General features: G+C 42.0%; 2 protein-coding genes across 3 annotated transcripts in view; one reads left to right on the top strand and one right to left on the bottom strand.

Annotated features, from left to right (window-relative positions):
• The window catches only part of LOC149350602 (T-box transcription factor TBX20-like), a 141974-nt gene that overhangs the window by 5535 nt on the left and 114877 nt on the right, over positions 1 to 21562 (bottom strand). The gene's annotated exons all lie outside the window — the stretch shown is intronic.
• PGAP5 (Per1-like protein PGAP5) overlaps positions 1 to 21562 on the top strand; it is a 40337-nt gene that overhangs the window by 17586 nt on the left and 1189 nt on the right. For both annotated transcript variants that reach the window (XM_089579655.1, XM_089579654.1), the window contains exons 4-9: positions 1890 to 1960; positions 5660 to 5801; positions 5990 to 6182; positions 11441 to 11509; positions 15341 to 15463; positions 17213 to 17353. In XM_089579655.1, coding sequence (XP_089435781.1) covers positions 1890 to 1960; positions 5660 to 5801; positions 5990 to 6182; positions 11441 to 11509; positions 15341 to 15463; positions 17213 to 17353 — 739 coding nt within the window. The remainder of the gene's footprint in view (positions 1 to 1889; positions 1961 to 5659; positions 5802 to 5989; positions 6183 to 11440; positions 11510 to 15340; positions 15464 to 17212; positions 17354 to 21562) is intronic.

Here is a 21562-nt window from a genome sequence, read left to right as displayed (position 1 = left end):
TTGCTCCAAGTTGGACATCCTTAAACCAGCAGTGGATGAATGGTTCCAGCACAGGCAGTTCATGCAGTCCTGCCAATGCAATTCACTCCTCATATTTTCAAAGTGCAGTTTCATTTTGGTTCCAAACTGCACAAGAATGCCAAAGTGGGTTCAGGGCACTGTAGTGAAATGGAAGAGTTATGTTTCCTGCATTTGGAAGGTGCAAGCATCTGAAGGCACCATGCTATGGCACTGATACTGTGATCAGCTTCTACACACTCCTCCTAACCCCGACCTGGATTCCAGCTGTCAAGACACCCTCTGGGAGTACCACATAATTCCTAGTGTAGTGCCCAACAATTCAAGCGATGGTGCAGCTGTGGTGGCCACTCTGCGTGCCTGCCAGGTATCCGCAGAGAATACGAAGACCACCTAGGCGCTACAGGCCGCCATAGAACTGTGGAACTGGCTGCTCACTTAAGCGGGAGGAAATGTGGTGTTTTGCGGTGCTATGTTCGTGCCAAAGGTGTTAGCTACAACCAGACTGTAATCTACACTGCAGTCATACGCATGTGCCTTGCATGGGCAGGAAGCCCTTTGTTCTCTGTGCGTTTCATGCGTCTGGCCTGCTGCGCTCCCTGTGTCCTCATCGCTCGTCTCATGTTCTCGCGAGCTCAGTCCGGACACTATTTTGAAGTAAACTGGCCGCCTTTTACCAGTGAGCGTCTTCTTCACATAACACAACCAGCCAGTGTGTTTTAAAGGGGCTCTGAAACGCCTTCCAAGGAGAGCTTATCAACTCGCTCAGTCACCGCATTGTGTTGTCATGAAAACCTGAGCCATATAGTATACACGCAGCAGAGAACCCACAATCACGCGCGAAAGCTGGCGAGCCCTTTCCGATGACTTTTTCATGCTCACACCCTCCTCTGTCGCTCGCACCTGTGTATACTAGTTGAGAGATGTCTGTTGGTTCGATTCTTTCAAACGTCAGGCAGCTACCATGGCTGTGGCCAGTAAGTCACTTAGCTCCGGTAGGTCAGGAAGCTCCGCTCCCAGAGGTGGGACGGTGGAGGAGCGCCGACCTTCCAGCATGCAAAAAGTGACGAGAGGAGGGGGAAAAGCGCAAAGACGCTGAAATTCAAATTTTGATTACCGATAACTCAGCTTCTACAAAGCGCATTAAAAAAAATTCTTGCTGGACAATATTCATGAAACGGCGTGCTTTAACATCCCAGGCATACCGCAACTTTATTAGAGCCCTTTTCAGAGCCCCTTTAAACTAAAAATTGCCCTTTCCTATATGCACTACCCGAAATCACTATTGTCAACTTATACCTTAACCCGCTGTGGCGGCTCTGTGGTTAAGGCACTCGTCTACTGAGCCGGAGTACTCAGGTTTGAACCCGACCGCGGCGGCCGGGTTTCGATGGAAGTGAAACGCAAAAGGTGTGCTGTGCAATGTCAGTGCACATGAAACATCCCCAGGTGGTCGAAATTATTCTGGAGACTTCCACTACAGCTCCTCTTTCTTCCTTTCTTCTTTCACTCCCTCTTTTATCTCTTCCCCTACGGCGGTTCAGGTGTCCATCGAGATAAGTGAGGCAGTTACCGCGTCATTTCCTTTCCTCAAAAACCAATTAATAATTAATTAATAATAAGCTGATTCCTTTTGTTGTGGAACAGGATTTTCAGAATGGGATTTAGATGTTGCAGATTATCATCACAGCATTAACATGAGGGCTGATGCAGTGTTACTGAGATAGGTGATCTCTAAAAGTTGCGGAGTAGTTTTTGTCGTCATGCTAGGCTCAACTTTTCTTCTTTTTTTTTGTCATAAACAATGCACAGATACGTACAGATATGTCCAGGTTATAACAGCTAGAAATTTTACCTTGTCTTTCTCAAAGGGAATGGCAGATGCACCGCACATTTCAGACTGCTTTGACACTGCATCGTCCTGAGGTGGTGGCTTTTTTAGGTGAGACTTTCATCATATTATTGTGTGTATATTTTACTGTTTCGTGCTACTTAAAGCTTGTCATTTTAAGTGAAAGGGAAAAGGGGAAAATAAATGTATGCACAAACTAGTGAAAAGTGCATGCATTTCCAAAACTGCGGTGCATTAAAATTCTGTGTAGAGTGACGTAGTAGGTAGTGTCTCTAGTGCGCTTTCATTTGAACTATAGTCAGATACAACTTAAGAAGGCAGCGGCTTTTCCCCGTCAAAGGACCTCCCTCCAGCCAATGGCGTCGGCCGATTCTCATGACTCTGCTGGGGTGACAATACAGGGAGCAGTGCCACAATGGAGAGAGGGGTCTATTCCTGACTATGCAGGGAGAGGACTATCCCCTTTCATCTGCCACTCCCTGCATTGTCACGCTAGCTGGACAATGAGAATCAGCCGACGCCATTGGCTGGAAGGGGGTTCTTTGACGGGGAAAAGCCGCTGCCTTCTTAAGTTGTATCCGACTACAGAGCAGCTAAAGCTTGATGTTGCATTACTAAAATTGATTAAATACTGCCTTGTATAGTCATGAACAGAGGATGTGGGTTTACGGAAAAAAATTATTTCTGCATAGTCAGGCAAAGCAGGCTTATGAAAAGCGTAGTAGCATAAAGGGACATGTGGGCTCCATCTGCTGGAACAAATACCAAGTGACTAGCTAGCGAGGCAACACAGGAATAAAATAATTTCCACAAATCTGCATCCCCTAATCTTTTGTCTATGACTTTACTGTGGCGATCAATACGACTTGCAATGTGTCCGGAGTGAACCAGCTGAGGATTTCGCTTTCTAGTAAAATAATGTGCCATTACACAGGGCACCCAAGCTGCACATACATTCAGTGGACTTTTGTCTTTGCATCAACGACTGCGTTCACATATTTCCAGCAGCACTGGGCTCGCACTGCTTCAAGAACCGACTTCCTGCCACAGCTTGTGTGTTACAGCTCGAGCGTGAGAATACATTTTGGCAGCAGTATATTCACACATGTATGGGCAATTGCAGTTTTTGTGGCAGCAGTGTAGCTTTTGCTTGTTGATAGTCAAAAGTGTTATTATGTGGTAGAGGTCACTAGATATTCTGAAAATTTTTACTAAAAATTTGAAGTTGTATTTTTTGGATTGTATTTTTTGAGGCTGAATAGGTTAGAGACAGTGCGAAATTTGGGCTACTTCAAAGCTCACTTGGTTGACATGTGTGGCTGAGTTTAGAATTCTGCTACAAGCAACAGCTTTTTCTTTTATATACTGTGTTTTATCTTGCTGTATTACCTTAGCGTAAGTATTAAGATGCTTATCTCTCTAGAGTCTTGCAAAAATGATAATTTTGTGAGAAAAATATTGGATGTCAAGGTTATTATGTCAGCCTTTTGTGCGTTCAGCAAATAAATTTCTAAGGCTTCTGTGGTGAAATTATAATTGACTTCGATGGAGTTTCTCTTGTCTGAAGACAAGTAAGCTGTATGCAGAAGCTGATTGATTGATTTTGTTATTCTCCTATCATCACACAGAGTAGGTCATTTTTTTTTTTCTGTGCTCAAACTAATAGTGCAAAAAATGCAGCATACGGAAACTTTAACTGAGATGTGAATAACTGCAAGTAGCCTGTAATTTGTTGGTACCCTAGTATTTCTGAAATTACCTTTGAAAAAAACAAAAACAAAAAAAACTCCCGGCTGCTTTGAAAAATGCCAGCAGCATGAATTATTAATGTGTGATACATTCCTTGAAAAGTGAATTAAAATGAAAACAAAAAATCTGTGTGATTTTACTGGAGTCATCATTTCTACAGAACTTTAAGCAAAGCTCACTGTTGTGCATTATCATTGCAGAGCTAAGTGGGAATGATTCCTAAATACTGTGTATTGTAATTCAATATGTGACATCACCTCTTGAAGAGCTATTTTGTATTTTTTTATGCAAAAGTAGTTTAATAAGTAATGACGCTTTTTCCCATTGGTTTTGTAAGATATTCCAGTAATATGCGTTGTGGGGCTAGTTGGTTCATTCTTCAGAATTCTTTTTTGCGCACATGGAGACGACTCAATAAGACAAGGGAGACAGGATGGAGCACATGTAAGGTGTAGGCTTGCAGACAGGCAGGCACAGGATGAAAGCTATACTAAGGCTTTTTCCATCCATTGTTCTTTGTTGGGCCTACTTTTTGCACCTTGTTTTGCTTTTAGCTGGTAATCATTGGGGTTACTCTTTTAATTGGATCATTCACCATCTACACACTGATGTGCGAACTGAAAATAGTTAAGAAAAAACACCCACCAATTTTTTTTCACAAATGAGCACTAGAATTTGGCCTTAATTGCTGTAATTTCTAGGCTGTAGTCTGCAGGGCTCAGTTAGCTGAAAAAAGGAAAGATTTTTTTTTTAATTTTTCGCACCCGGTATGAGGACAGGTGTAAAATGTAGAGTGAAATCTTAGAAAAAGTGGTCTCCTAATCGGATCATCACAAATATGCATGTGCTTATTGCCTTTGATGTTTTACTAACTCAAAAGGTGCATATTATCGTGACTCATCATTTGCCGTTGGCAGTATAGTTATCATAATTGCATTTCAATCTCTGAACTCATTAAGAATAATATCATTCACACTGTCAGAGACAGAAGGTCCATGATTTCAAAATTTAATAGAAGGCTCGTCTTTTAACTGTAATTGTCAGTGCTCTGGACAGGCATCCATAGCACTGACTGCAGGGCAAAACGTAAACCAATGCATTGGTTGCATTAGTCGCATGTGATACATACAAGATTTTAGTTAGTCAGCTGCTGATGGTCAACCGTGAGCTTTACTTTCCTAATTGGGGCAGGGTGTGCATGCGATATTTATTGACCTTGAGGTAGCAGCTAGCGCCAGTAAACAAGCAGACAATCAGTCAGACTGACGATGGCAGCAGAAGCATGGTGCAAGTGTTAGTTTAAAAAAACTCCTGAGACTGGGAGTCGCATTGGGCATGGAATGTTATATTTGGAAATTCTGAAAAGAAAAATACTGTGTAGTCTTGAGACATTACTGCAGTGCAAAAAAACCAGTGCGAATAAAGAAGAAACACCCACGGACACAGACAACCAATTGTTTGTGTTGGTTTCTATTCCTTATGTGTTTGTGGTTTTCGCACTGCAGTTATGTCCCAAGAAGGTAATCAACTTGCCCAAAAGCTCATTTTACTCTGTAGTCTGCAACTGTAAATAGTCTGCACAGCACAGAATATTAAAATGTAAACATGTACAGTCCTCAAATTGCAATCCAGAAGATGCGGTACGTTCCTTCAACTTCGCAAACATTGTTGCGCATGCTTTACGAAAGAAGAATCTAGAGACTGCAGAAAGTTCTGTGCCGTTTGCTCAGAAATTTTCAGCACTTCTTTTTCGTGTTGTTATAGTGCTCATGCATACATACAGTAAATAGATGCGAACAGAGCTCTTGCTTTAGTTCTCTGAACTTGGCGTTCCCTGTGCTACAGTCTGCATGAACATTTGTACTAAATGATTAGGAGTTGAGCTGCCTCTTTTTCAGTTCAATTCCACAAAATTTTTTTATGTGGAAATAAACTTTTATGCTAAGTAGCAAGGCATATTCAGTGGACTTTAAGCTCAGACTTAAATGCTTACTAACTGCAGTGCTGCAGAAACCATTATAACTTCTTATACTCCTACAGGTGATGTTTTTGATGAAGGCCAGTGGAGCAATGATGAAGAGTTCAAGGCTTACATGAAGCGCTTCTGGGACCTCTTTTATGTGCCTGCTAATGTGAAGGTCCTTGTTGCAGTTGGAAACCATGATGTTGGTTTTCATTACAGGTAGGTAGCAGTAAGCAGGATATGATTTTATTATTGGTGGTTGCTGAATGTGGTGCCAAAGAGTGTTGAAACAGGACACTGTGAACTGTTTTGTTCTTTGCAATGCGTCTTGTTTCAGTATTACTTGGCATCATGTGTAGCTGGAAGTGTTGTTTATGTGGCTATAATTTGGATGGTTGCTGTTTCAGGATGCACGAATATTTTGTGGATCGTTTTGAAGAGAGTTTTAACACCTCTGCCATGAAGTTGACTGTTATAAAGGGCAACTTATTCGTCACTGTCAACAGCATGGCATTGTATGGAGACAACTGCAACTTCTGTGCCCGTGCTAAAATAGAGTTGGAGCGAATCCGACACAAGCTCCGATGCTCAGAAGGAAAGGTTGGTGATTGTAAAGGCCTCCCTTTTATTGCTGCTTTGGAAAACTGATGAACATGGGCATTGTTGACTTGCAATTTCAGGAAAAATTGTGTTTTTGTTTTTTTGTTCAATGCCCCTAAATTGTGCTAAGCTCCTAATTACCTTTCAGTGATTTCTCACAAGGAAGTCCGTGGTGTGTATGGTGTACTGCTGTGAAATTTTTGGAAAAGTATTGCTTTCTGATGCACTGTGCAAACGTGGCAGTTAACAAGATATTCAGCTCTTTTACAGAACTGTGGCTATTCTCACCACATTCTGAAGTACTTTCTGCAAATTTGGTGCTTGGGCATGGTTCTTGGTGAGGTTAGAGCCATAGAAGAAAAAGTCAAATTCTACAGTGATTATGCACCTTAATGCATGGGCCCATTCAGAGCTACTGGTAGCAAAATTGCTTTTTTTTTAATAGTTTCTTCTCTACCTTCGCTGCACACCAGAATTGTTCTGGAGGTACACCCCTTTTCCAAAAGTACGGAGCACAAGGTGTTTCCTTCTAAGTCTTGTGGTAGGGCTCTTGTAGCATCCGTGGACATCTAACTTGCCAAGGGGAGAGGATACCTTCACAAGATTTTGAATGCTGGCGGTGCATAGTGAGTGACACTGCAAGTCCCGGAGGTAAACCCCATGGGCTCTATACATTTGACAAAGGCCTGGTTCTGTATGGTTCTGAAGCTGCTGTAAAAGAAGTCCTTGTGAATGGAAGTGCAGTGATCCAGTTTTAAAAATGCTTGAGTCTTAACTTCTAACTCTGTAAAAACAAACAACCAGCGCTACCATAACGCAGTTATAGGCGGTATTGTTGAGCGCAGAAGGGGTGTATACCACATGAGCTTCGGTTTTACTGTGTTGCAGCGCCATTTACTGGGAGCACCTGCAGGCGAGACAATCAAAGAGGTGACCGTTTTAATGCGTGGCTCTTCTAGCCGTAGTCACGGATTTTGCAGGTGTCTGTCCGAGGCCGCTCTGTCTCTCTCTCTCTGCATGAACTTGAAGCACAAAAGAGACAGTGGCGACACGCACGTCACGCGGGGCACTGAGGAGGTGGAGCGACAGCACAGCTGCAGCCAATGAGAGAGTAGCGCGTGTCACAGTTGCGGGTTCGCAGCTGTCACAGGGCACTGTTGTACTAGCACGTGTTACTCCGGACTGAGCAGTCGCATGTCGCTAGGTCGGTATGTCATGATGTCATAATTTGGCTGAAAGCCAGTTTCGGTTTTGGTTTCACAGTTTTTGTTTTTTTAAAATAATTCTATTCGGTATTTTGAAGAATGGTTTTTTGTTCCGGAGAGAAAGGACTAAAGCATGCAATGTGATTATGAACTCAAAATGTAAAAAAAAAAAAAAAACACCGGAGTTTCCTTTTAGAAACAGTTGTTTTCGTGATAAATGAGACATTGAAATAAATTTTTGCAAATTAGTTTACATGGTATTCTTCCCTTGGGCACTCGGTAACAACTAATCAAACTGTGCGCCAAATAAAATTGCTGGAGTAACTAATTGCTGGAGTAATTGGAGTAACTATCAGAAGCAACTGTAACCTGAGTGATTACATTTACAACATTTGGAAATGATTTTAACAAATCTTTGTTTTACTGCACTTATAGTGGCTATCCCCTGCATTTAGCCATTGTTTGTTCGTTTGTTTGAAGCCTGCTTTGTGGCAGGATGTCCATCTGCTTACTGGGTTGTGGGCAATCTGCCGAGCGTGGTAGGTGGCAGTTCAATTAATGATTGGTCGCGAAAGGTTGCTCGGGAAGGGCAACCTGGTCTCACAAGCCCCCCCGATGGCAGCAGCTGCCATTGCAGAGCAGTGGCGCATCGCTTAACTGCTGCACCACTGCGCCAGGAGTGGTATGGAGACTTCTAGAAGTATGAATGTAAAGTAGAGAACCACCAATTCTGCATATATAGGCAATAATTCATTATTGCTATCCAAACAACTTCCATCTGTAAACAATAGACCTGGACACTAGAACCGAAGTGAAAAACCGAAGTGCTAGCGTACCTAATTCTTCTTTTGCCTAACTACGCAAATCGACCGGCGTTTTTCTGAAAGAAAAGTATGCAGAGGTTCCATATGGCGTACATAAAATTCTACAGAACTGTTGTGAGGCTGGTGTGTTAGTGCAATCAGGAATGCACATCAGCAACATCTGATAAATAGGCTCAAATGAGCCCACTGGCACGCAGCTAGGTTTGTCTTCTCTGCTTGTCACTGCATGTAGTCAGTGACATTGCTGTTTTTCAAATCCTGGTGTCCTAACTTCAGCTGCTCACAGAAAAATATCAAGGTTAAGACTACAGTGTCAACCTTATAACATATACGAAATCTTAATCCAAATTTATTCTTCAGCTACCAGGTAGGACATCAACATGTAGTTATCACCCTCATGTTGTTTTGCCATATGTGCCGAGAGCTGATGCCTTTCAATATTCATTTTTCTCAAAGAAGCAAATTTTTAAGTGGAATGCTCTTGATCCACATGTGTTTATTTGTATAGCTACTACAACTGGATGCTTTGAAGAGGAATTAGAATTGTTCATGTAAACCACCATGTACACTGCTTTGTTTGCAATTCATTATGTGTACCTTCACCTCCTTTATCAACTTGAACAGGCTCAAAATGTTGATAAATAAATGGGTAGGAATTTTCAGTATGGTGCTTTCCTTAGTCTGATAGTGATAGTTGTGCATGCTTTGGTTCCATTAACCGTGTTTATTGCTGAAAGTCTAACAACATTTATTATTATTAACAATTTATCTGGCATGGCTACTCTGTTGATATCCACTACATTTTATTATGCATTTTCTTTGCTGCCATTTTGTTTTGTGTCTTACTTTTGTCTTGTGTCTCCCCTCATGTAATATTCTCACCACAAGGGTCCTTTGGGTTATTCTAAATAAATAAATAAATAAAAAATGCTTTATGCATAAGTCTGATATGGAAAACAGGGACATATAATTATGTGTTGCAGCAAGAGCATGATACACGTTCCTCTGTACAACAGATGCTGGTGTATGCATTTCCAAGTTGTGCAACTTCACTAAAATAGGAGTTATTCATAAATGCGGACTTTGATGCTAATTTAAAGAAAAACTATGTCGAATGGAAATGAAAAAATGAGCTAGGCACACCCAATTGTGTGCACAAATATCAATACACAAAAACTTCATGCCAGTTATAGTTGTTGAAATTGTATGTAAAAAAAAAAAAGAGCAGCCCAGTGCTTATGCTAGCTGGCATGCACCAAAATCAAGTAATGGCAAACAGTGCAGTTCAGCTGGAAGCAGAAGTGGTAGCAAGTCACATTGCACATTAGCATTATATGCACTCTGTATTTTCTCAATTGGCTACTTTGTAGCTATGGCTGTGAAGGGTAGCAGGATTTTTTTTTCGTGTATACGGTCTTTAGCAAGCTTCTGAAGTTTTGTGCAATACTGAGTTCTAAAGGTCTTTTCAATGTTAGTCCATCAGTGACTGGTACACACTTTTTTTCTGGCTGGCCAACTGAGCATAATACTGGGTTGAAGGTAGCTGTTTAATGGTGCTGCGTGCTGCAATTAGTGATTTGTTGTGAGTAGTTGGTTGTTTTGTTATTTTGAATTCGTAATGATGTACAGTCTAGCCCGGTTATAACGAAGTCGGCGGGAATCGGAAATCACTTCGCTATATCCGCTATTTCGTAATATGCGGACTACAAAAAAAAAAAATACAAACATCGGCATACCGATTTATTGGCGCTGAAAGAAGTCGTCCAGCGTCCCCTGAACACGTTTCGCGAGTGCGGATTTCAGAATTGCGGCTTCCATACCATCCAACTGCCGCTCTCTGCGACGTCATCGAAAAAAAAATCGTCTCTGTTCTTTTTTACATTTTTCCCCTGCGCGGCGTGCTCTACTGCTCTACGCCGTGACGCCGTTCAAGGACGGCGCAACACGAGACCGGTGTGCCATGCGATGCAGTAAAGCAACCTTTCGCTCCGCAGGAGAGCAGACGACGCCACGAAAGGACGCCGTCAGCCGAATTTTGCTCTTATTTTCGCGGAAAAAATCGCCTCAAGGACGCAAAAATGTGTTGATTGGCAGATTATTTTTCGGTTGGTATTAAATCTCTTCGTTATATCCGCGAACGCGCTCTTATTTACTTCGTTAAAACCGGACCCAAAATGTATTGAAAATGCAAAAATGGGAATGAGAAATTGAAATCCCTTCGTTATAACCGCTATTTCGCTATAAGTGGCTTCGTTATAAACCGGCTAGACTGTATATACGGTATGTACAGTCAGGTCGGAATGATACGCGAACACGCATATGCCATACTTTTCTAATTTGCAGAGGAATGTTCTTTTACAGCTGGTTTATGAATACGTACTTTTGTAGACCCTTTACCCAGAAGCATGAGTCAGGCTATTTGCACACTGCAGCAAAATGTACACAGGTAAAATATTTTGTTTTGCTCACAGGCGCTGTTCGCATTTCATTGTGGCCTCACTGTACTTTCGCGTGTAAAATTTTACTGTTTGTTTTTTTCCATACTTGACACATCAGGCTTACTGCAAGTATTGTTTTTGTTTATTTATTGTAACTACTTCCTTGAGCTTGCTATGATGAGATCTCAGTGCCAAGTTTTAAGTTTTCTTTTTTTCCAACTAAGGTTGGAACAATAGTTCCACACAACAAAGGTTGGAACAACAAGCAATAGTTGTTGTAAGTCTGACTTAATAAGTGTGGAAAAAAACAAGCAGTACATTTCTTTCTCTTGCTTCTCAGAAGTGGCCTTGCAGTTTGAGTATCTGCCTCACATGCGGGAGCCACCGGGGTCTGATCCCTAGGGCTTCTGGGCACCCATTGGTTTTCTAATGGGTATGAGCTGTGACCCAATCTGGCACTTGGCTTCTCTGGAATTAAATGCTTGGGAAAATGGTTCCTTTGGTACACCTCGTGCTGACCAAAATATGGTAGCCATAGTGCTCTCTACAATCAAATAATTTTTTTTTTTTTCGGTTTATATAAAAGTATCCATATGTATCAGCAGCGCGAACACCACACAGGTGTGGTGTTCGCGCTGCTGATACATATGGATCGCAACCAACTAGCCCGACAGATGGTGTTATATAAAAGTATTGCTGTAAGCATGTGCATGGTCCCCGCAAATGCAGTACTGAGATTTTGTCAAGACATATTAGTGCATATGAGCCTGAGTCACAGCTCTTTTGTGTAGGTGACACGGGCAAAGAGCTGCCAAAAGGGTGACAGACTGGGAACAAATGGTCGGCCTATAATACTTATGGTGAGAAAATGCTATATTCTTCATGCGCAGCTTTTATGTAGTTATGCATGCTCCCTGTGCTCGGTTAAACTTTTATATCCTCTTTGTACACAGCTGTGTAGCTTGGTAGCACGTCTTCCACCGTTTTTTTGCTGACCGATTTTTCCACCAGTGCTATAGCGTCTATTAATTTTTTTCTGAATTTCTTGCATCGTGTGCTCATTCAAAACACAAAATGATTCCAAAATCCCTAGGATGTTGATTTCATGCATTCTGGCATTTTAATATTACAGTTTTCAATTATTTTGAGAATTTGTAAGAAATTTTGTATGTGCATGTAAATATTAACTGTTGGTGCTCTCCGGTGTGAAACTAGCAATTTGGCTTGCTAGTTAGGCCAAAAAATATTTGTTTTTTTGTTGGAATCATAAATGATGCCTGAAAGGTTAAATGAAAGTTCTGTGTTTGCTGTGTGCAAAAGTGTTAGCAGATTTCAAAAAGTGAGTTGCGGTCTTGTGTATAGTTCAGAATTTATTAAAGAATTCTGCAGTAATGCTTGGGAAAACCGTGTCAGAAAAAAACAATTGGCAGTAATTGCCTTTCTCAATAAGATTACCTCAATCATGTTAAACCTTTTCTTCAATTAATTGTTATAAAGACAGCATGAAAAAAATTCAAAGCAGAAAGACAAATGTTTCAATGTTGTTTTGTCTGCATTGGTTATGTTTCCTTTATGTAATGCTCATAGTAAGCACTCAATAGTTTTCTCTGCTTAATTACAAAGTGTTCCACTCAGGGATGCAGGTATCAAAGGTCCTGCGAACTCAGTTTTCGGGCTCAGATTTCACACAAAAGTGGCAGTCATTAACTCTGAAAGTTTCTTTTGAGTTTTAGGGTCAAGCTCGGGACTAGTCTTTTGATTTGAGCCAACTGAGAACAGAATTAAACTGACCCCTTCCACTTAGCCCACGACCCTTGTTATGCAGTTCCTGGCGGCACTTGATGATTGGGTTTTGATTAATTTTTTGATTAACATTTGGCTGTTGCTCTGGCTTGTTTTTTTGAAATAAATTGAAGTATGTGCCATCTTTAATAGTGCCCACCCGAAGCAGGATGAATGCACTGTGTGAAATTTGAGCCTGAATGAGCCAGAAGCTCAACTAATCACCCTAAGCAGCACGACACGCTTTGTTGTGCTGGTATGGGTGTGTTAAAGGGGCCCAGAAACACAATCTTAGTTAACTGTTTTGCCTGTTGATTGCATACAGTGAGTTATAATGGTGCTATTAGCGTCGGTAATACCGCGTATATTCCGTTTTTTAATATTTTAATGTCCTCCCAAAAACAACTTCATGGCTCTGATGGTGTCGCCACACAGTGGCGGGTTTTTAGCAGCGGATATGACATCACCTGGCGCGAGCTTGATGATCGGACAAACAGTAAATATACTGCAAATTGTTTGAATAAATAGAGACACATTTTGTCACCTGTCTGCGTTTTATATTAGATCAACAAAAACAACTTGTTTGTCTTAGATAAATGCCCTGCAAAGCAAGTAAAATAAAAATACACCAACAGGGGCGCTCTGGCATGGAAACGACGCTGCCAGTCTCAGCAAGAACGAGTTACAGAGAGCAGGCAACCATGGAGTACAAACTTCCGCGACGTGCTCTGGCTGGCTGTTTTGATTGGTTGCGCCAGGTGCCGTCATTGGGAGAGCGAAATAGGAGTGGGAAGCCCCGCCAAAATCGAGTTAAGGGCAGCGTTTTCTTTGCTTGTATTTTGAATTTTCTTCACTGAATAACTCCCGTTCCTGTGCATTGATTCCTGTAATTGTTTTTAAGTCAGCATCTGTGTGGCACAAAGAACCCACCTGAAGTATAGCCGGTATCCCCCCAAGCAGTGTTTCGCAGCCCCTTTAAAGCAATAGCTGTGTTCATAAATATATTGAAAGCTCAGGGAAAGGGCCAAATTTTTGGTTATAATTGAGGTCTCTAGGCTGCTGTAAACTCTGAGAGTTTGCTTTCAAGCACATGAGCAAATTCTCTCAGAGTGTAGTTTGCAGTAAAGAGCATGTTCTTTTAGATAAGCGCGCAGAAAATTTCAATTCTTAAACTGCTGTGCAATGTCACTCTCTGGGTTGCATATATATGATGCAAATGTTTTATTGTACATTAATTGTTAGCTATTGATCATTCATAAAGGCCCCGAGTGGAGTATTACACAAGGGGGGGAGGTAACACTTAAAAATAACACAAAAATTGATGGCCAAAACAGAAGCATAAAACAGTCAAAAGGCTCAAGTCCAAAATCACACTTTAAATGATAGAGGTGCTGTAATGAATAGGAAGAGGAAGCAGCAATTTCTGATGTAAGATGACATGTCGGGCATTGTTTGAATCTAACAGGATCACATTCGATTACAACATGTTCAGGAAGCTGGTTCCACTCCTGAATTGTGGCTGGTAAAATAGATTTGTTGAAGGCGTTAGTAGATCCATGTAAGCGCCGAATGCTAATGGAGTTGAACAAATGAGATGATGTGCGCACTGGTAGAACTAGTAGAGAATCACGGAGATTGGGGAAGCTGTGCTAAAGTTTATGGAACAGACAGAGGCGAGAAATTTTGTATCTAGGGGCAGTGGGCTGATACCGAGAGATGGAAAGTCATAATTTGAAGATATAAAACGGACAGCACAATTCTGGATGGATTCAATTTCATTAATTAGGTACGCCTGATGAGGGGAACAAACTGCCAATGCGTATTCAAGCTTCGGGCGAATGAAAGTTTCGTACGCAAGTTTATGAATGGGTGGCAGTGATAGTGAAAGTGACCTTTTAATGAAGCCAGTACTTTGCTGGAACATTCTTTTATGCTAGTGGCTAGATGTGATCTGTGTACTAGCGCTGCAGTTACACTTGGCTAGTGTTTTCAGACTGCCTGAGAGGACAAAGTGAAAACACTAATATTTCAGTTTATATAAAGTTTGATCGAGTTCATGTTGTAAGCTTTTGGCAGGGTGTAACATGACCCTCAGAAAATCAGCACACTTCATTACAGTCAAGAGATGAGTTGCAAAACGTACTGGTCAATTTCTCTGTGCGGCAGAAATTATTGCACACTAGCTGTGGGGCCTGACTCCTGCGTCAATAATTAGGTGTAGTGCATAGATCTTGGATCTTCTAGGCCCACACATGTTCGCATGTGGTCCTTGCACGCTTCTGCCGAGAGCAAGAGAAAGGCTTTTTTTAACAATGCAGCGAGGTTAGGCAGGAAAAGGAAGGAGGCCCTTTGAGTGGGTTGTTCATTGTTCAGGCTAATAGTGCGGAGGGGTGAAGAGGGAATTTGGGGTCGCTAGAGCTGAGGAGCCCACTCCCCACAGCACGGGGGCAAAAGGCTGTCTCCTTCCCTTTCCTGCCTGGCCTCTGCTGCATTGCCATAAAAAGTTGCCGAGGCGGTGTCAGTGCTGCTCTTAACTATTACCCCAAAGTAAGAGAACGTCGCCATAGTGCAGGAATTTGTATCGCGCAGAGAAGCTGACTTCTAGATTTTGCAACTCATCTATGTTGTGATTGTTTTCCCAACTTTATTAGTGTATTTTCACTTGATATGCAACTCTACTAACACTTCATGAAATGTTTGCCCTGTTTTTGTAAGTCTTAAACTGGAATTTAAACATTTATTTAAGTCTACCACACAGCCATTCAGTTGTCGATGTATAGTATTTGTTGTACTTTTGCAGGCCAGGCGGTAAAGTTTTAAAGGGCCCCTAGGACCAAGAATGCCATTTCTCAGTGTGTTTTCTCTTAGTACATGAACTTGAATGCTTTTAAAAGAGCTCTTTATTGCAGCACTTCCCCTTGCATAGGAGCTCTGACAGTGCATGCTCAGAACCGGATGCCGCATCCCCAGCAGAGAAAGAAGAATTGTTTCGTGAAAACTGGGAGTGCTTATCACGAGAGGCTACAAAATTGGTAAGCGACCTTTGCATGGATTTCTGTGGTTGCACATTGTAGCCCTTGTGACCTGTATAAATGAGGTGTTCTTTCTTGGGTGTCACACACAACTGGGAGAACAGAATGCTGGCTGTGGCATATACACACTAAGATGTCAGTTCATCGATTCAGTAGTTGAAAGGCCTGTTCAGAGCATTTTTGGACTGAATACTTCCATATTATATATCTGCCATCTGGTAGTCATGCCTGCAGAACCATTTTTTATGAATGGTGAAAACTAAAAGTGGAATATGAATGCATGTGCACTGGTCTGCTCTCCTTGCTCAGCTGCTCATTTATCAATAGCATTGTGGCAAGGCATCAGGATTCATTAAAAAATGATGTTCACTCTGAAAATGTAAACAGAGACCAACAGGTGCTAAGTCATAGTGCACTTCTTTCTGCGTTCATTGTGTTCTTGTTCTTGTGGTTTCATGGAGCAGGCAGTGATGAGAACTGTATATACTGCTGCTTACTAGCATGATATTTGGTTGGCATGTGGCATTTGCTCTGTTATTTCAATGTACTACTTCGTCCTATGCCTTCAGGTGAATGCCTACATCTCTCTCTCATCACCCCACGTACCTATAAGCACGATTCAGGCGTCCACTGACCCAGGGAGCCATTATAGCACTTCCTTTCCTTAAAATGATCGGAGAGTAAAATGTTGTCAATGCCAGCGCCAATGAACACAACGAACGCCGACGGCCTATGCAACGCAAGCAGCACACGTGTCACTACCACCACGTAGTTAAGGCACGATTGAAGCGTCCGCTGTTCCAAGAGGGCAGTTATGTGCCTTTCCATTGCTTTGGGTCAGTGGACACCTGAATCGTGCTTATATGTACGTGGGGTGATGAGAGAGAGATGTGGGCTGCAGGCATTGACAGCGTTTGCCGCCAGAAACGTGGCGCAGAAGCAATAGGCCGTCGGCGTTCATTATGTTATTGGTGTTGGCGTTGACAACGCGATTGCCGCGCCGTTGCTTCCGCAATTCTACTCGGGATGGCCATTGGTCAACCCACAGCCAATTTTTTTAGTAGGAATAAGTGGCAAGGCATGCTTTTAAAAATATGCAAGATAGTCTTACCTTGAAGGCAATTCAACCTAACCTTTGTAAGAAAGTTTTTGTGAAGGAAAACACTGGCTAATTTTCACAGTGGGAAAGGGCCTTCATTCAGAAAAAATTTTACTATTGAAGGTTCTGATTTTCAGGGATAAGGAAAAATGACATGCAGGCTATTGTCACTTTCCTATATAGGTGCTTACCAGTCATGGCTTCTTAGCTGAAATTATTGTCATAACCTCCTGATGTTCACTTATGATTCTGGAATATTTTATTGCTGGGCTCAAGAGCAGTTTGATCTTGCACTTGTGGAGTCTGATTCAGCCATGGTGCCTTGCTGAGAGTTTGATTGTTTTTGGACTCAAGTTCACTCTGCTAGCAACCTGTGGGTAGTGTTGCCGTGGTGTTTACTGCAGATACTGTTACTTCTGTGAATGTTAAAATTGAGCAATATTAGTCACATTTTTCACTGCCAGCATTCTGTAGTAATTACCTAAAACTACACATTTTGTTGTCATAACTTACGGTAATTTTTCACTGAAAATGTTTTTGAAAAACTAACAGACAGAAACAGACTGTGTGGTACATGTTAGAACATTGTTTGCACAATGGGTATTTCAAAATGTAAAATCACTGTTGGTTTTGTGCACTTCTTTGTGTAGCTCTTGGATGCCCTAAATCCTCGTGCTGTCTTTACTGGCCACACCCATCATGGCTGTCTGACAATTCACCGCAACTCCATACCAGAATGGACACTGCCATCGATCAGCTGGAGAAACAAGCGGGGCCCCAGCTTTGCTCTTGTAAGGAAATCGAAATTTTGTTTAACTTTTGGAAGCAGAGTGGAAGCTGATGTGTGGTTGAGTTCATTGGTGACTATTGATATTATGTGCAAGTTTTAGTCATTGCTAGTTATGTTAATTTCAAGAATGGGGAGAATTACAAAAATTAAGAGGACTAGTTTTTCAAAAATGAGGTGTCTGCTTGTTAAACAAACAGTAGAGCTGAATCTTTATAACTCGAAGTCAAAGGGTGCCCAAAATTTGTTTGAAATAGCCAGCATTTGAACTAAAGGGAGCTCGATTGAAATGAGAGGCTGGTTTAAGCGGGTAACTGCTGTGCACACTCGGCAACCTGCGCTGGGCCATTTCGCACATATGCGGCAGTTTGGCTCTGAAAACAAATGGTATATCTGTAGTGGCCACCCATGCGTGCATCACATCGGTGCCACTCAGCCGCTGTTTCCTTCATGATACTCCGCCGCTTCAGCTGTGTGGGAAAAGAAATGACAGAGAAAAAGGAAGTGGAGCAACGAATGCCAAACACAGCTGGCGTGAGTGGCATGCGCTAATGGAGGCAGTGCTGCTAGCATGCACCAGAGAAATTTTGATGATGGGAGAGGCGTGGTCGGGTAGCCACACCTGATCTAGGCAATCTAGGCAGCCGTGGGAAAGTTGCCAGGAACGATGCAGCAAGGTGGTGGCAGTTCGGGCTAGTTGAAGTGACATAGCAATGGATAAACAACGCAGAAACAACGTAACACAAGACAGGGAGACATGGATGAACCCTGGCTGTATGCTGGGCGTTTATTTCCAAACAGCGGAGCATGAGAAGCAGGGAAGACATCAAAAGGAGAAGGGTGCACAAAGAATGAGAAGCAAAACAAAACAACAAAATGAAGGGTGGGTAAGAAAACATGAAAAAGAAACCAATAAGTACAAAAAAAAATCTAAAAAATGCACTGAAAGCCCCTCATTTATGCATTCGGTATGACTCTATACAAAGCTAGCTGCTAACACATCTGCTAAGCCGGACATCCTAAGGAAACGTTGCTAGCCAAAGGCATACAGAGCGAAACACCATCTAGGGCAAGGATAGAAACTGTGGGGCAAAGCAACCAGCAAACGGAGGCGAAGTTAACGATTAGAACTGGAGAGCACTGTAATAGGGTGGGATGAGGAGAGCAAATGACGGGTGAAAAAAAAACGGGAGAGGTGAGGGGGTTGTAAAACCTTTCGGAAGAGCTAAGAAGTGACAGTGGAGCTGGAAGGAAAAGGTATAGCTGTGAAAGAAGAAAAGGAATGAGTGGAGAGGGAGGGAAAAGAGAAGTGGAAGGAAGAAGCACAAGAAAAAAAAGGCTGTCAAAAGAATTCGTGAAATCAATCTAAACAAGAAAGACAAATAACAAAAGAGCACATTTAAATACAGGAAGCTAACGAAAAGCCTGGAGCGCTTATATGTCCGAAGACCAGCCAGGCTTACGGAAAGAAGTGACATTTCCATTTCTGTGAGAACGATAGAGGGAACGTCACCACAGTAGATTTTGGGAGAAGTAATTTGAAGGCTTCAATTATATTCTCTTTTTTATTTACATGGGCATGAAAGGAGAGGTTGTTGCGTGACAGTGGCACCAGCTACTACTTTTCTCATATATTGGAAGAAATCACTAGAACTGATGACTTGAAGCTCAACAAAACACAACTGCAATGCACAACATAGAGGACAGAGTGCACACGTCAAAAATATGTTAACATTAACATTTCTGATGTGCGCACATCAGCTTCATTTGTCTCTCTGGCGAGGCAGTTTCTTATTTCCTATTCCCTGCAGTGAACACCAAGGTGCCTCACTCTCTCCATATTGCACTGGTGCTCACGCATGCTATCATGGGCACAGCTACCCATTTGGCCAATACAGACCAAACCACACGTTAATTAAAAGTTATGGAATAGACAATTGCGTTGGCACATGCCACCAGATGTGTGCTGTAGTTCCTGCTGCATTCACTTTCCTTCTATCAGGCAGGCTAATTGGGAGCAGGAAATACAGAGACCACATTAGCAAGTCGCCGGATTCTTTTCAGCTGGCGAGAAAAATTGTGAATGTAGGGGATTGTAGAGTGCCTTCTTTTTCTCCTTTGGGAAGAATGTCTGGTGGTGTATTCCTATGCGATTGCTGGCTCACTGCCCGTTGGAGAGAGTGATCCAATGTTTCAGTCGGTTGGCTTTGTAAGCCTGTTTGGGAACGGGAAAAACCTTGTCCCTCGTAAGTTTACCTATGTGCTTTGGCAGATTGCGATGCAGCATTTCATGTCTGATCACAGCATACTGCCAACTCAGAGAACGAGCGAAGAATACAACACACACTTTTTTTTTATTTGTCCTCTCAAAAGATTTGCAAAAAAAAAAACATAAATGAAAGAGAGAGGGGAGCCTACACTAGCAGGGCTTTACCAGGCTTAAAGCCAATTCAAGGTAAACAAAAAGGAGCTAAGTGGCAAAAAAAAAAAAAGAATAAAGGAAAAGAGTATTGTGCAAAAAAAAAAAAAAAACTTGAAGAACCCAGAGTCCAAATCACCAAGTCGTTGTTCCAGGATACGAAGAGAAAGAAAACAAAAAATTTGGCAGACACACTTAAAACTGCTTACGTGTGGGAATGTAAAAGCATTACTGTCCCTGCGTGCATTGTTTAAGTGTAATGTTTATGACGAACCGTTGCATCACAATTTTGATACGAATGTCTGTGAAGGCATGCAATTGAAAGCGCATATATTGTCAGTTCGAATCCCTGCCGCAAGCTATCCCTCAACTTGACCAGCACATGTAAGCTGACCAACACAGTGTTTACAAAGCGGGAAACAAGAGTTTTCAAATCAGTTTTCTGATTTCTCAGTGTAAGAAGTTGTCCCTCCATGAAGAACAACCAAATTCATCCTAGAACAGGTTCTGAAGGTATGAAGCATCATTTCAAAGGCAGTGTATGTTTAAAACACTGCGAAACATGCGCATGGGAGCCTCTAGGCGGTCGCGCGTCCTATAGAGACACATGCAAGCTCAACAGAGCATCTATGGAGGCGGCCGTCTGTTAACAATTGGTGGGTGCTTTCAAGAGTGTGAAAAACTGCGCTTCATCATTACGAAGCAAACTTTTTATAATGCCACGATTAATGTGTGTTGTAAAGCCGGACATACACCAAAGAGGCACTGGGTTGTTCCCCTGAATAAATAGTGCAAGGCAGACGCGGGCGCTAACGGACACCGGAGGTGGCCGGGGGTATCTTCTGCCGCACTGTCTGCTACAGTGCGTGGTTCTATTTCCTGTTTCTTTATGATGCTTGACAACTTCTTTTTCAGGTAATGCTGTCTATGCTGTCTAACTTGAACGACTGTAATAGAACACAAATGTAGCGCACGTGGAATCATGTCGGACGTAATGTCACACTACATGAGAAGCTTGTGCGATTTGGGGAAACACCCAGTGGATAGAACGCGTTTTGGGGGTATGGCTGGCTTCATACACACGTTTATCGTGGCGTTTAAAAGAATAGCTTCGAAATGACATGACATACTCTGTTACATTCTTCTTCAAAGCACTTGCCAACTGTTAACAAACAGCCACTTGTGTGGTGCTCTGGGGAACGAGAAAAATATTTCTGAAAGTTTTGCTTGCATGTATTTCAGTGAGCCGCTCTCCCATTCCGTAGCCCCAGCTGGCAGTCACCCCCACACGCACTTAATGCTGTGTTTTAAAAATACATCGCCTTCAAAATGACACTTGCTTTCAGAACCTGCTCTAGGGTGAATTTGGTTATACTTCACGATGGGACGACACCACAGGTGCTCCGTGAAATCAGAAAACTGCTTTGAAAATTTTTGCTTCCATGTATTCCTATCACAGAATTGGGCGTTTACTCTCGCTGAAATAAACATGAGTTCATCGACACCCTTTGTGCTATTTTGAATTAAATGGAAGTTCAAATTAGCCCGATTTCATTGTTTTTTTTTCATTTTTATTTCTTTAATTCATCCGCCTTCCTTCTGACATCAAGGGGCATGTGAAAGTATTCAGTATTGTTGTAATACCTGTAATTTATGTATATTAGCATATTTTTTTTGGAGCTAGCCTTTCTAGAAGCACTAATCTTTGATAATGCTGGTGTGCTCTTTTAGCTGATCAATTTTTTCATGGCTTCAAATGCAAATACAGTTTAGCTTCAAATTAATTCCTTCTGT

This window comes from Amblyomma mixtum, chromosome 3 (genome assembly GCF_055824585.1).
Source record: "Amblyomma mixtum isolate Tamu chromosome 3, ASM5582458v1, whole genome shotgun sequence".
Classification (NCBI taxonomy): Eukaryota; Metazoa; Arthropoda; class Arachnida; order Ixodida; family Ixodidae; genus Amblyomma; species Amblyomma mixtum.
The sequence above is the reverse complement of the archived record's forward strand: the minus strand, read 5'-3'. Positions and strand labels throughout refer to the sequence as shown.